Genomic DNA, 14,658 nt, shown 5'->3' with positions numbered 1-14,658 from the left:
ATTAAAAACTTGACAGACATTTGAAAGAGAATATTTATCCTATAAAAATGTTATTTTGTCACACAGGCTATTAACCAGGCAGGAGCTGGGCCCTACAGCGATCTGGTAACCTGCCGAATCCCCGCGTCTGTACCCGATGCAGTCTCCATCCTCTCCGTGCTGGAGGATGAGCACATGGATGCCTATCAGCTTTCACCCTCTGTGTGCCTTGTATTGAACTGGGAAGAACCATGCAATAATGGAGCTGAGATTACTTCGTACAACATTGACCTTGGTGACATCAACATTCCCGTAGGAAATGTTACAAGTTACGTTATTCATGATTTGCTCCCAGAAACCTCGTACCGGTGAGTACAATTTTTCGATATGGTACAGAGCATTCAGGATTAGAGTACATAATTTATTTTACATGAGAAATGCTTATGGCACGTAGAGGGAGTTTAAAAAAAAAAAAAAAAAGAAAGAAAGAAAGAAAGGAAACAAAACTAGTGAGCCTAGAAATCTGCAGTAATTCATTTATGGAATGAATTGTGGTATATCAGACTCAAATACTGTTTTTTTTTCCCCACCCTCATTTTTCCTATTCCTCCTGTCCTTCTATTTCTTTTATTTTCAAGTTGCTCTGCTATGGTAAGACTACTCTGGTAGGTAAATAAATTCCAAAAATGGGAGATAACTAAAATTAGAATGCAACTTCTCATTTTTTTTTCCAGATGTTTAGCAGTACTGTTACAAGAGTGTATTATTAAATATATTGATCGCTGCGAGGGGATAGCAATTTGCACATGGTGAACTTTTATTTATATAGCTATAGCTATTTGTTATAGCTAGTGTATGGAAATTAATTAAAAGATAATCTGAGTTTAAAACCATTTCCTCATAACAGTTCAGGTTACAAATTTCTATGTGACAACACAGAAATTGTATTAGTATTTTAATGTCTTATGTGTTTTTTCCTTAACTAAAACTAAAAGAAAAAATAAGAGGGTACCATGCAGGCAATGAACAGCAATATAATAAAAGATGTGACAAGGGAAATTCTATTTTAAGTACTGCTCTAATAAAAACTGAAATCTGATTGCACAGCTGTAAAATTAGATATAGCACAGAACTGCTATAACATTTTTTTTTGTATTCAGGGTCAAAATCCTACAAATTTTGTAGAGTTTAAATAAAAATTTCAGTTCTCAAATTTTAACCTGAACCCTAAAAAAAGTGAACTTCTTGTAGCAAATACTCAAATATGCATACTAGAAGTTATTTAAAGTAAGCAGCATACTTTCATTGCTTACAGTGCCTAGCACAGTGTGTCCTGATTGTTGCCTACAATATTTAGGTTATAAAACCACATAGTAAAAAACAAAAATGTAGATTTATTTCTAAAATACATTTCTCTGACAACCTGAAAGAAGTAAGGAGAAATAGGAATTTGGTGACTGAAAGCCCCTCAGTTCCAGATCACTTATAAACCCAGGAAGTGCAACTGCATTATTGCTGTCTGCAGTTGTTCAGTGGCTTGTAACTCTGTGACCCTTTCTGTCAAAGACAGTAGGCAGTATAAGTTTTTTCTTGTTTTCAAGTGTGTTTATTGCCAGCAAGAAGCCTCTTGTTCCCTCCTTGTGTTGTCCCCCATTTTGTGCCAGTGAAGTATTAGTGTATCGATCCTGACTGGGAAAACTGATCTTGGTGTAAACTGTCCTTGTTTTTTTAACTTTTAAATGGGTAGAGAGAAGGGAAGGGGTAAGGGAGGGATAGAACCACCTTTTCGAGCCTATATGCTGGCCTAAGCAAGATTAACCACAGCACCTGGGTAAAGCTGCACAGCAGTCTGAGCCAGTTCAGGTTGCTGGTGATGTTTCCAACCTGCTTCCACCTGCATGTTCTCCCACTTCTCTCACTCCCTGCACTGGTGTTTATGTGATCTTACTTTAAGCCAGACGCAACTTATTGAAGAATAATCAAAAGTGCAATACACCTGGTAAGAAGTTGAACAGTTTGTTCATTGACTGGCTACCCAGCTGGGGAGTTGCATCATCTTTGGGCAGTCCTGAACTACCTGCTGTCTCTTCATGTGGTCAGACAAGAGTCAAAGCAGCTAAAGCAAAATGAGAGCTTAGAGCAACACAGTCAAGACAGACAGAGTGGAGTATCTAAATTCCTCACAGAAGTCTTCCATTCTTCAGTCTTTTCTTTAGCTGGTTCCTGGTTGAAATTATGGGCAGGACATTGCTCTGCTTTCTAATCAGGCTCCAGTTTTGTCCCTAAAGCTCAACGCCGAAGTGTTGTTGTGCTGAGATCACACTGGATTTCTTTTTTTTTTTTTTTTTCTTTGCATTCTCATTTCTTGAATTTGTTTTTAAAAAAACATATTTGTAGTCAGGGAGTCTGGTTGTCTCTGATCCAAATAGAAAGGCTAAAGCTAAGCATGAGCATTAACTCCGCAACTGTTCTAAATATTGTTGTAAGACTAAGTTTCTGCCAAAAAAAAAAAAAAAAAGAGTGTGAAGAGCACAAACCAGACTAATAATATATGTAAGTAATATGAAATTAATAACATATGAAAGCTCTCTTTTCTTCAATAAAACAAGAGGAAGAACTTCCCAACTCCCAAATCCTGTATCTGCCTGGGAAGACAAATGAAGAAAGTTGAGTTGCACTTTATGCAGCACCACGTATAGTTTGAAGGGTTTTTGCTAATAAAAACATACGTCAGAGCATTTTTGCTATTGATCATTACCTCTTTCACTGGTATTTCTTCCTTAAGCCTGTATGTACCTGTCTTTATCAGGGAACATCTGTGCCTTCAGAAAATTATCCTGAGAACACCATCCCTTTATATATGTCCTCTTCAGTCTTCTGTGCTGTTGTAGGCCCCAAGTACCACGTCTGAAGAAGGAAGTTGTTAGTTTTGATCATCTATCATGCGTTGCTTCCTGTGAGCTGCTCCAAAGCAGAATTACTGTTAAAGAAAATGGAGTGAAACGTGATGGCAAGAACATGAGAAGCTGTTGATAACTGTGCTTTATTAGAAAAGCAAAGGTGGACCATTTTTGAAATGCAGACCTGGAAAGAGTTTGTGGTAGGGATGGCAATCAGTTGCTCTTGGAGACTGGACACCATATATTTCCTTGCAGCATGTTTTAGGCTGTTTTCTAAAAGGTGATCGGTTGGTTCTTCTTCTTGCTCTCCCCAATTAAATTAGGGTATTTCAGAACATCACTGATCTCATTCTCTAAATTTGTTCACCACCAGTTTTTCTTTTCCTGTCAACTTTGTTTAACTTAACCAGCTCTTCTCTCTCTCCAGTGTTTATTCCCTGCTGCGTTTAAAAGCAGTGAATGTGTTTTCTTCCAGGCTTTGTTTTTCCTAGACTAAACAAGCCAAACACTACTGGTTTTGTGACTAAGAAGTCTCTTGCCAAAGCTTCAGCAGAATTTGGAGCAAGTTAGCAAAGGGCTTAGATGCTTTAGTTGCGCTGGAATTCCTCTGTCAATGTTTGTGTTTGTGGAAACCCTGAACTTGAAAGCAAATCTTGGTTATTTTGGACTCACCAAAGCCAAAATTGGAAAGGAGCATTGTTTAGAATAGCAGTGTGATTCTAGCAGTATGTCTACGTGTGTCTGCCCCGTTGGGCTTGTTAGCTTTGGCCTGGCATTGCCCTGCTGTGATGCAGGGATGGCAGCCTGTGAACGACTCGAGTGTGTGGCACAGCAAGCTCAGGGCTCTTTGAGAAGGTGGCGTGCAGCTGATAAGTTCGGTGATTTCCCTGTTTGATAGCAAATCCATCCAGCATGCCCCAAGAAGATCCATCTAAAAAATATTCAAGGCATGAGGAACTGGGGCGTGTCCCTACCATGCAGCTCACAGCCAGGACAGGGCTGATTTCAAAGCGACTTCTCCAATGTCAGGCACCAGCCCTGCTTTTGCAAAAAGCAGATGCCTCACAAAAGCACTCTGTAAACATCACGGGTGGTGAGCGGGCCAGCTGCAGAAATATGTCTGCGAGTTGTGCAGTCTTTCTGTTTTATTGACATAGTCACAAAGCTCTGGGAGCTCTGATTATAGTGTAATAATACTTGGACTGGTTTTCTGTGAACTGATCTAACTAGAAGTGAGTAAATAAATATTCCACAATAAACAAGTATTTGACAGTAATAGAAATATCAATTTTCTGTTACGCTCTGTTCCCAAGCTTTGCTCTACGCTTTCCATGGTTAATTGTGCTGCTCTGCTGAGACGCTTCACTGCGAAACAACTTCAGATTTTGTTCAGAATGCTTTTTTTACCGGGAAGTTACATCGCTTACAGAGACGTGGTGGCCTTATTCAATTTCAATAGCAACACTTATTTCTAATTTGGTTTAGGAATACGTATTCCAGCCATTTTTAATTTCTGAGTGGTATCAAGGGGAAGGTCTTCCAGGATGAGGAGATAACAATGCACGTGAATGCTCACGTTAGCAATTTCTAAATGGGTTAAAAAACAACATCTGTGTTCAGGGTACAAAACTAAGTCTTGCTCCAGCTCCAGAAGAGGGGATCTGTGGGGCTGGCTTGTCCTGGAGGCTGTGGAAAATGGCTATTTTTTACATTCAGGCTGATTGTGTATGTAGACCAAGCTGCATCTCATCCCTTTTGAAGTCTGGGGTATTTTAACTCCTGCAGGTTTTCACACACATGTATTGCAACTGGTGGCATTCAGCTTATGGGAACTGGTGAATCAAACTCTTCACATGTCAGACTCTGTAAGATTAATTCAGAAATGATTTTTCAGCTTGTTGGAATACTACACAAAGGATTTTGTGACCAAACTGAAAATAGCATCCTGTTTAGTGTGTTTATTTTCCTGGGTCAAGAATCTTACAAGATATGACAATCTGTTAAAGGTCTTTTAATGGTTTCTAAATTTACTTCATTTGATTTTTCTTTTAACTGTTTAAAAGATGCAGTGGGAAAATGTGAGAATGAATATAAATATTTTGGGGCTAGGGCCTGCAGAATTAGATACTATCCCTAAGTATACTCTTTATATTTTCAAAAAATTTGTTTTCAAACTGTGATTCTCAGATTTTAAAACAGCCTTTGCAGGACAGTCTTTTGGGCACTTTAACTTAAGTTAAAGACAAATCCTTGCTGAAAAAGTTGAAGGAAATTGAGAAAGCGATTCTTACAAATTCTACATGTTTATGAACAAATCTCACATAAAAATAAGGATGTTAATCAGAAATTGATTGTTCCAGTATCATTTATAGAAGCAGTAATTGGTTTCCACTTCACTGTGGAAGTTATCAAGCCCACAAAGGTCATGTCACCCAACAGGAGGAACTCACAGTGACACAGGTTGGGGCAGGGGCATAAGAAAGCACCTGAGATGGAGCAAAGATGCTGTGGTAGAAGGTGTCACCTACCATGTGCTCTCCCTCCTTCTCCAGGTGCTCCCCTTTTCTCCCCTTCTTTCTTCTGTCCTTCCCTTTGGAGGTTTTTGAAGCCTAATATCCATTGAAGGAATGCTGCTGTGCTTCAGAGGGAGGTGAGAGCTGGGTCTGAACTAGATTGCCATGTGCACAGAAAATCAAAACCTGTTTTTTGTGTGCCTGACAAGGCTCAGGACCTAGGAACAATAGTGGGAATTTACGAAGAATTGTATGCTGGCATAATCTACAGCAACAGGCTGGCCACATCCAGCCATGGTAGAGGCAAATAAATGAGTTCTTGCTTTCCTCATGTCATCATTCATCAGGAAATACTTCTCTATTTTAAGGCTTAAGAATTTCCATCAGTCTTACTGTACTCTTGGGCCAGAAGGGGTGGGCTGGTTGATGCAAATGTGTGTGCATCAGAAACTCCACGCAGCTGATGAAAACAAACCACAAATGAGAGAAAAGGAAGAGCCAAATTTTTACCTCGTGCAAATACCTGGCACAGGGAGGACGAGGAAACGTAGCTGTGTTTGTGTGCACATCATAAAAGCATGTCAGCCTGAAATGTGATGTGGTGTTTGAGAGATTCACTTCAATTGCCATTTGGTTTCAGGTGTGGTAACTGCCATTTGGAAATGAGTTGGTTATCATGTTTGAGGACAGGTGAGGTGGAGGTTTAGACCCTGGATAATACAAAATGAAAAAAGCTGTGTGCTCTGGAGCATGTTGCTGTAATCAGTCTACAAAAAAGTAATAGTGTTTTGTGCTGTTGATGTTTACGTGCATATGCTAACAGATGACTTGCCAGAATCCACTGAAAATGCAGGCAATTTTCACATTTTTTTACTGGAAAGACTATTAAATATTAATGTAATGATTTTTCAATCTGAAGCAAGCCAATAACATAATATGAAATAAGATCAATGTCTATATTTACTGCGCTTCTTAAGATGCGCTTCTGTTCTTTTTCCTTCAGCTGCTCGCATGCAGTTCAAGAGGAGGCTCCCACTGGACCTCTCTTCCTGCCATCCGCTGGTTTGGAGGAGGATGAAATCAGTACTGTGCAGTGTCATAAATTGGTCAGGATGTGTTTCCTGAAGCTAAAAGGGGATTAGAAGGAAAAAGCAGCTCAACACTTCTACTAAGGCAACCAAGGGATGCCTTGTCAGGGCTCGATCAATAAGCAAAGGTTTAACCACACATTGACACAGGAGTGTGTAAACATGCCACATTCTTACAGCGTACAATTATTTCATCTGCCTAATTAGTAGATCAGGCTCTATTCTTTTGCAATATGTTTATTAATCATTTAATCCTTTTTGGTTTTGAAATCACAGAGCAGACAGGTGTTTTTTTTTCCTTCGATGCTCCATAACCTTTTTCAAACAGTGCACCTACAAACTTATTCTTGAAAGCAATTTTTCTTGTTACATATATGAATTTTTATCACTTAGCTATTTATTTTTGTTGAGGTATGTATGCCAACCATAGATTCTTGTATTTATCTTCTCTCTCTGAAACAGGGAGCTGTGATGGTATATAAGACTCTGCTCTTCTCCTTTCTTTCCCTACCACCTTCCCCAGGGAGTTTCTGGTTCTTGGTGGCTGATAGTTTTGAGAAGAAGCAACACTTCTTACAGAGAGTCTTTTCCCATGAGAAAATTCAGGGCTGCTGTGCACAGAATTTCCAAAGTAAATGGCATCTATCCAGTGATCTAAACTCCAACTGTACTGTCTAAAAAATAATTAGTCTGGCTCAGCCTGTTTTCTTTCTATTCTTTTTTTGATTTAACAACCTTTTGAAACCTTTCAGGCTCATCTGTATCAATATTTCTATTTACATGGAAGCTCATATCTAAGGTCCTCAAAGCTCTTTCCAAATGCATATTTCACGTTTGTTTTGATGTTGCTGTTGATGTTACCATAGTAAAAGACTACCGCTCTTCACTCGTTCCTGTAACAGATTCTCATTGTGCCAATTATTAAGCTGAGGTACAGACAGGCAGGAGAGAGTGACAAAACAATACAAGCCAGGAGCCCTTGTGTTAAGAAAGAAAGAATGCAGAAGACTGGCTCAATCTTAAGAATATTTCCAAATTAAAACTTGTGTGACTAGGTTGGTGGTCTAGTTTTTTCTGCCCTAAATGTCTTCAATTTGCTCACATTGTTCAAGAGCTTTTGTGCATCTTGTCAGAGTAACTTGAGTCCAATTCTTAATTAATATAAAATGTTGTTCACTAGATAATGTTTCTACAGTTTGTGTAAGATTCTGAGAGCTGTTTCCCCATATTTTGCAAGTCACTAAGATATCTAACACCACACCACCACCGTGTAGAGGGGTTGTGAATTTAACCTTCCAGGGTTAGCTCTTCCCAGTAGAATTCCACGTGCTTCAATAGTGTGCTTCAGGAAACACTGCACATGCTGAAATAACACTGCTCTTTGCTCTTCAGAGGTGTTTAAAGGTTTCATGGCAGCTACAGCCATGCTTTCGCTGAAATCATTATTTCAAAGAACATGGATTAGTTCATGAACTTTGTTAGAAAAACACAAAACACTTTTGCGTTGTATGTATTCAGAGTTCCACAGTTAATGTTTTCCAGGTCTCAGCTCTATCTATGCCTCTGTCCTTCACAGTGAGGATATTTAATCAGCAGTTCCCCATGTCATCTTGCATGACTACAAGGAAGATTCATGTTTTAAGAACTGTCAGAGTGCATACTTTGCAATCCCCTTGGCTAGATTCTTACTCACTGTTAGCAGTAATTCACTGTGCCAGTAGTACCATTGAGGAAACGTGACTGCTTGCAGTCTAAGATATTACTTCACCATCGCTCCAGACTGACAGGGTAATAAAATGTATTAGCTAGACTCACATGTGGACTGCCATCAGTTTCTGAGATTGCTTAGCCAAATCTTTCCGCCTCTGCCTTACTGCATTTCTCAATATCTTTGCTGCCGCTCTTAATACAAGCAGGTTGATAATACCTGATGGCTTTCCAGAGGCTTTCACCTTGCCAAAGCAAAGCAGTAATAGCTGGGAGAGGGTATTGGTGATGGGCCAGTCTGTGCCAGAAGGCTGTCTTGTTTCTTGAGGCTTACCTATGCTTGTGAAAGCACTTTATTTAACATTCGCCTTTATCTTGTTCATTTTAGGATCAGGATCCAGGCTGTCAATGAAATTGGAGCTGGACCATTTAGCCACTTTATTAAAGCAAAAACTCGGCCATTACCACCCTTACCTCCTCGGTTAGAGTGTGCTGCAGCAGGTCCTCAGAGCCTGAAGCTGAAATGGGGAGACAGCAGTTCCAAGCTTCATGCTGCGGATGACATGGTCTATATCTTACAGATTGAAGACAGAAATAAGAGGTAAGAGATATGATTCTTCTTGTTGTGTTAATGAAAATGAATTCTGGCTCATAAGCACTTGTGAATCACAGTAAGAGAAGTGTTTTCCTGATTATTTCCTTCTGCAGGTGTATACAATCTGTTGTTTGAACAGGGATTCTGTGCCTGTAGTCTAACAAAGCAAATTGCATAACTAAGTTATGCAATATGTGAATGTTGCCTAACATTCTGATCTCTTCAATGAATAAATATCATAGATGGTCCCTAATTTACCAAGAAACACTCTCAACTAGTATAATTAGGTAAAGTAACTGATGTATCAAGTAGATAATCCATAGGGACCGTCAGTACGAATAATAATTTTGTGTAAATTAACATGATTCTTTCAATTTAAGTAGAGCTGTGCTGAGTTTTTGCCAGCTGAAGATCTGGCCCAAAAGCTCTAATTGTAAGCAATAAAACCACCATGAATAATGCCTAAATACCTCCCAGTGTTTCAACTACCAATGTAGAGAGGGTACATGCTCCCCTGTATTAATACTGAGAGGTGTCCAATGAATACAAATGCCCATTTGAAAGTCTGGCTGATAAAACAGTTTCTAAAGAGTGCAGTGATGCTTGGCAGGAGCCCATCACCTGCAGCAGCATGTGATCAAGCCAGCTGTAAAGAAGCATCCAGCAGGCTTCTTTTGTTTGCTTTCATGTAGCACTGCAGGTAGGAGGGTGAAGAACTGCAAATTGTTTTGAACCTGTTTTTATGTTGGAGAAAGAAGTTTCCTTGTAAGAATAAAATACGTTATGTTACCTGCAAAGAACCGAAGAAGCTTGTTCTAGCATCACCATTTGGTTTTACACAAACTTCCTACTGCAAATGGTCTCTGAAGAGCTGTTAATTAGGAGGAATTGCTGCTCCTTGCACGTGCTACTCTCTGCTATGCTCTTAAATTTGAGTTATAGTCCACATGAGCTCCCAAAGATGCAGAAAAACTGTTCATCTACACTGATTACTTGAATGGAGCCCATGCATGCAGTGGCTGTCCTTCGTGGCTGGGTTTGCAGCAATCTCTTTGGTTAGTATCTGAAATGAGCCATAGCCCTGAGCCCTCAGGTGTGCCAGTGTGGGCACAGCACACAGGTGGGATCGGTGTGCTGGTGTCTCTGAGAGGTGCTGTGTTTGAGAACATCTGGGGTGGACAGGTCTTGGCAATAAGGTCTATTTATTTGTTCCCTATCTGACTGTCCATTTTTCCTCCCCATTTGTGTGCTCCTGTTCCTGAAAGGTTACAGCGGCAAAGTTTTGTACATTCAGGAGAGCTGTCAGTCCTAAAGAACAGAAAATGACAGCCCACACATGAATTGGTAGGAACAGCAGGTGGTTACAGAGGCAGGAGTCTTCTCAGATCATTTCCTTACAAATAAACCCCATGAAAGGTTACTCAGCCATGTGTATGCCTGTGAAAAACACTGGGATACAGTCCTTCGAGCATCACTGGCATTTCTAATTGTGCAGTGCTGTAACAGGCTAACCCAGGTAAACTACGGATGTCTAATGGAGTAGTATAAATGCCAGTCTTTAGTTTGAAAAAGAAAGAAAGAAAAAAAAAAAGAATGGATTATCTAGAATAAAGAGGATGATTGGAAATCTTCTATGGCTTGAAAGCGTTGTCAGAAGGTGCCACAATGTCCCCTCTGCTCAGAGAATGGACAGCACCCGACTCTGGGCAAGACATAGATAACTCAAAATCATTGAGCCAGAGGGCTGGCCTTTGTATTATCCTTCATCTCTCCGAAGTTATTGTTACTATCTTTTCTGAGACATCTGAAAGTACTTTTGTCTGCTTTATGTTGAAATCCCTCCAGTCGATACTATAATTTCCCCTTCTTTGGTGAATATGAGCATGCAGTTTGTGTATTGTAGCTTTCCTTGCTGATGAGGTTTAAAATCTGAGTTAATTTTAAAGTGACATTGAAGCATTTTCACAAACAGAAATGCAAAGGTGAGCAAATTCTTTTTAAAAACAAAAATCAATGGTAAGTCACATCTGACCCTGATGGTTCTATTAGGCTTTTTGTAAAGATTCGGTTTGGGCTTTGTGCAGTGATAGTCAGCCAGTGCTCTGGAGTGTGTCTTGGTCATTAAGAATTGTTTTTAACTTTTCCGTGCTGTAATGAGGTATAACAGGCTGGTTGTTGCAGACTAAATGTTTCATTGATTGCAAGACCCGTGGAACAAAATACTTGGAAATCTCCTGACACTGATTAACACAGGGGCTTGGAAAGGTGTGCACATCAGAAATGTACCTGCTTTCTGTCTCATTTGCTCTTTGGTGTGTGACATTTAGGGAGATCAAATTAGCATCTCTTGTCCTTTCAATTATGTGTAAGCATTAAGTGGAAATGAAGAAAAATCTGTTTCTAGAAAGCACAATACATGGGAACGTTAGTTGAAGGAGGTTGACCTTTATGTAAAGAGGACGATAAAATTTCTTTCTTTTTAAAATAAACTTTCAGTTGTGACTTCATTTCCTAACCTCAGTAATGTCAAGAAAATCGCGTTAATCAAGTTGCACTGATTTCCATAATACTGTGGATTTTTATTTTCCAGGTGGAACAAATGAATCTAATTATAGTAATTCTTCTGATTTTTTTTTCCTGTACTGGTAATTAGTCTTTAGTTGTTCATACAACTAATTATACCCCTTAGTGTCTTAAAAAGCTTACAGTGTCTAGTCTGAAAAGAAAGAAATAGCAAGTACATTATTTGTGAGGCATTCATCAGTTACTTGTGCTTCCTTTAGGTAAATATATATTGCAATTAAGGTGAATTCTGTGATTTTTGTGTGTATACAGACAAAAATATGTATAGCTATATTTTAAGGGAATCATTGGGATGGTGGGATGAGAAGCATCTTAGATACTCTTTAAAAATGTCAGTGAAGGATTGTTGACCGTTCTTAGTCTGCTTTTGTAAGTGGATTGTAAGGTTGTGTTTGCTGACATCTAAACTGTAAGTGCTTTTGTTCTGTTTATTTGCTGAATGAATGAGTTATGACCCTATATCACTGGGTAAACAGTAGTAGCAGCATTTCCCTTTCCTAGCATATGAAAGATTGCTTATGTATATCTTAAACTATTTTAAAATACTTTGTTAAACTGCAGGTATTTTTCATTTGAGGAGATGCAATTCTTGGAAAAAAAAAAAAAAAAAAAAGGAGGGAAGAAAGAGAAAGAAAATTAGATCCAAAAATAGGACCTGCCTAATGACTATAAATTTTAATTGGCACATGCTGGTTTTCTGGTAACTGTTTTTCTTGGTAGGAGTATTCACATATGAATATCCCAAAGGCCACAGGCACACACAGATGTACTCCTGGAAAATTCTAGCTGCAAAGAATACAGGAATAAAAATTGCAAACAAATTATATAATCCCGTGAATTGATTTCCTTCTTCTTGCATAGTTTTACCTTAACTTGAATACAGGTGAACTTTTCCTGAGCATACCAATTTCTTTCTGGGATGGTCGGTCATCATCTATGTACAGCTTCAGGGTCTTGCCTTAAGGTTGCCAGCGACTTTGACTTCAACAAAAGACTAATGACTCGGTGCCTTAATTTATATGGAGGTCAAATCCTGCATTGTTAAATTATTTGGAGCTTACCAATTAACTTCAGCAGGCTGGGTGTTTTTCACAGTGTATTTTATTATGAAGCTGCACCTTACCTACCTGCATGTACTGACAAAAATGAAGCAGTAAGATTTGCAAAGCAGTAATAATGTGATAATAGCCTGAAACGTGAATTGGTCGGCAGAGATCTGTTGCAGGTCTTTATTCCACCTAAGCAGACAGTAGATCGATAATCTCAGTTAGAGGAGCACTGCCTCACCCCCACCCTTTTACAGAGTTGTTTTGGAAGGCTGTTCAGTTTGTTTCATACAGCATCACCCCTCATGCTCCTTGCCCAGGAGTGCGGCTGGTTAGAGCATTAATTTGCTGCTGCTGACCTGCGTTCTCTTCTGCTTTGGTTTTAGCTCTATTAAGGCTGTTCTTATTTGTATCTGCTGCTAATTTTTAACACTTTGCCATTGTAAACCATGGTACTGGTAGCTGCTTAGTAATCTAGTTCTTCTTTGACAGGGCATTGGATGCTCTCCATAATTCCTCCCAGATCTTTCATTCAGATGCTGTTAATTCACACTAAGTTGTGCTCAATATTCTCCGTTCTCTCTGTTCATTGACCTCTGATATGGTTGCACAAAAGAACCACAATGGGCACTTTGACGATCTATCTTTCACTCCTCCTGGAAGTGCTGAGAAGCTGTTGAGTTTTTACTATGTGTTTTTTTCCTCAGGAATCACTCAGAATCAAAATTTATGCTCAATCTCCCTCATTCTTGAAGCTGATTTTCAGTGTGTTTGTGTTTGTCTTTCTTCTTTATGATATGCTCATCTACCACCCAGGTAAACAGCAGAATTCATGTGGTCTATGTGCCATTTTTCTTTGCCAACTTCCCAAAAGTCTAAATGATTGCACAAGGTTGCAGTCTGAAAGGGGACAAAACAGAAGCAACCCAAAGCATCGGCAGCTTTCTTCTCTCTGGCGATCCATCAGGACAAATATGATCCTAAAGCCACAATATGGCAAAGTGGGGTGGATGGGAAGGAGTCTGATGCTTTGATTCAGTCTTCTGTGGTCACAGGCCGCAAATCCAAGCTGCCCTCAGCAGTATGAACTTCAAGGGGAAGATGGTAATGCATCCTCCAGAAATTAATTTTTATTCTGTATGTTGAGGCATCTCCGTTTTCAGTAAGTCCAGAAACGTGACGTGTGGCTATCTGTGGTAAATAAGGATTGCATGCTTAAATTCAGCAGCAGATGAAAGGATGATCTAGTAGAAGCAAGCTAAAAATCAATTTTGGCTGCAAGTGCTCCTTGTCTTGCCTGTGGATGTACGAGATAATTAAGCAAAGAAAACAAACTCATTTCATTTAACTGTTAGTACTTCTTTTCCTGTATCTTTCCTCTCTCCACTTAGTTTTGAATTTCTGAGTATAAGGAAAAAAAAAAAAGTGGTCTCCTTCAGTGGGTCATTTACACATGTAAACAGGAATTCTGTTGCTGGTGTAGGGAGGAGGTTGGTTTCTAAACATGCCCTGAGGAAGCATATATTATACACTTCCCAAAAGGTACCTTCTGGAAAACAGATCTTCAGATCAGAGAGGCCAAAGTGTCCCATCTGTTCGGTCCATGCCTCAAATTAGGGCAGGAAGTCAGGGTCGAGGGGCAGGTGCTGCCGAGGGGCTGAGCCCCACAGCGGGGCTGCCCGGCCTTGTTCTGCTCCAGCACTTGGGAGAACTGAATGTTCCCTGTCTCGGGGGGTGAATGAGATGTTTTTGTTTTGAAGCTTTGCTTTGCTGGGTGCGACTGCGTAGTGTAGGGAACTGCTGGTGGGGAAAGAAAATCACTTAAAGCAGTGAGTGTTTGATAATGTTCTTTAGAGAAAATAAGAGGAACAGTCTAAAAAAAAAAAAGTAGGTGGGGGCTATAAATGTGCAGATAACTGGGACATTGCAATAATAACATTAAAAGAGCTGTTGGTTTGTGAAATTCGTGTACTTTGCTTTCTAATTGTGCAGTTGCCCGTGCATGCTGAGCAGCAGCCTCGGGTCACCAGGTCAGCCCCGTGCTGTATTAATGACCGCGATCCAGCCCAAACTGTGGCAGATGACCACGTTTTTCTGGGAGGCAGTAAGGGAACCATTCAGATGGCTATTATAGCCCTTGTACTTGGCTCAAGATTGCTGTCTTATTTAGTACTGTACATTAGATTTTCTTTCAAATCAAATTGTTGCAAAGACAATCGTGTTACTAAAATATAAACAAAACCAGAG

General features: G+C 39.7%; 1 protein-coding gene across 1 annotated transcript in view; it reads left to right on the top strand.

The window, feature by feature from the left end:
• Positions 1–14,658, top strand: part of FNDC3B (fibronectin type III domain containing 3B) — a 175,206-nt gene that overhangs the window by 143,123 nt on the left and 17,425 nt on the right. The window contains exons 22-23 of the mRNA XM_082766959.1: positions 67–347; positions 8,576–8,788. Coding sequence (XP_082623085.1) covers positions 67–347; positions 8,576–8,788 — 494 coding nt within the window. The remainder of the gene's footprint in view (positions 1–66; positions 348–8,575; positions 8,789–14,658) is intronic.

Source organism: Aythya marila, assembly GCF_965140915.1.
Source record: "Aythya marila genome assembly, chromosome: 9".
In the NCBI taxonomy this organism is placed as follows: domain Eukaryota; kingdom Metazoa; phylum Chordata; class Aves; order Anseriformes; family Anatidae; genus Aythya; species Aythya marila.
The sequence above is the reverse complement of the archived record's forward strand: the minus strand, read 5'-3'. Positions and strand labels throughout refer to the sequence as shown.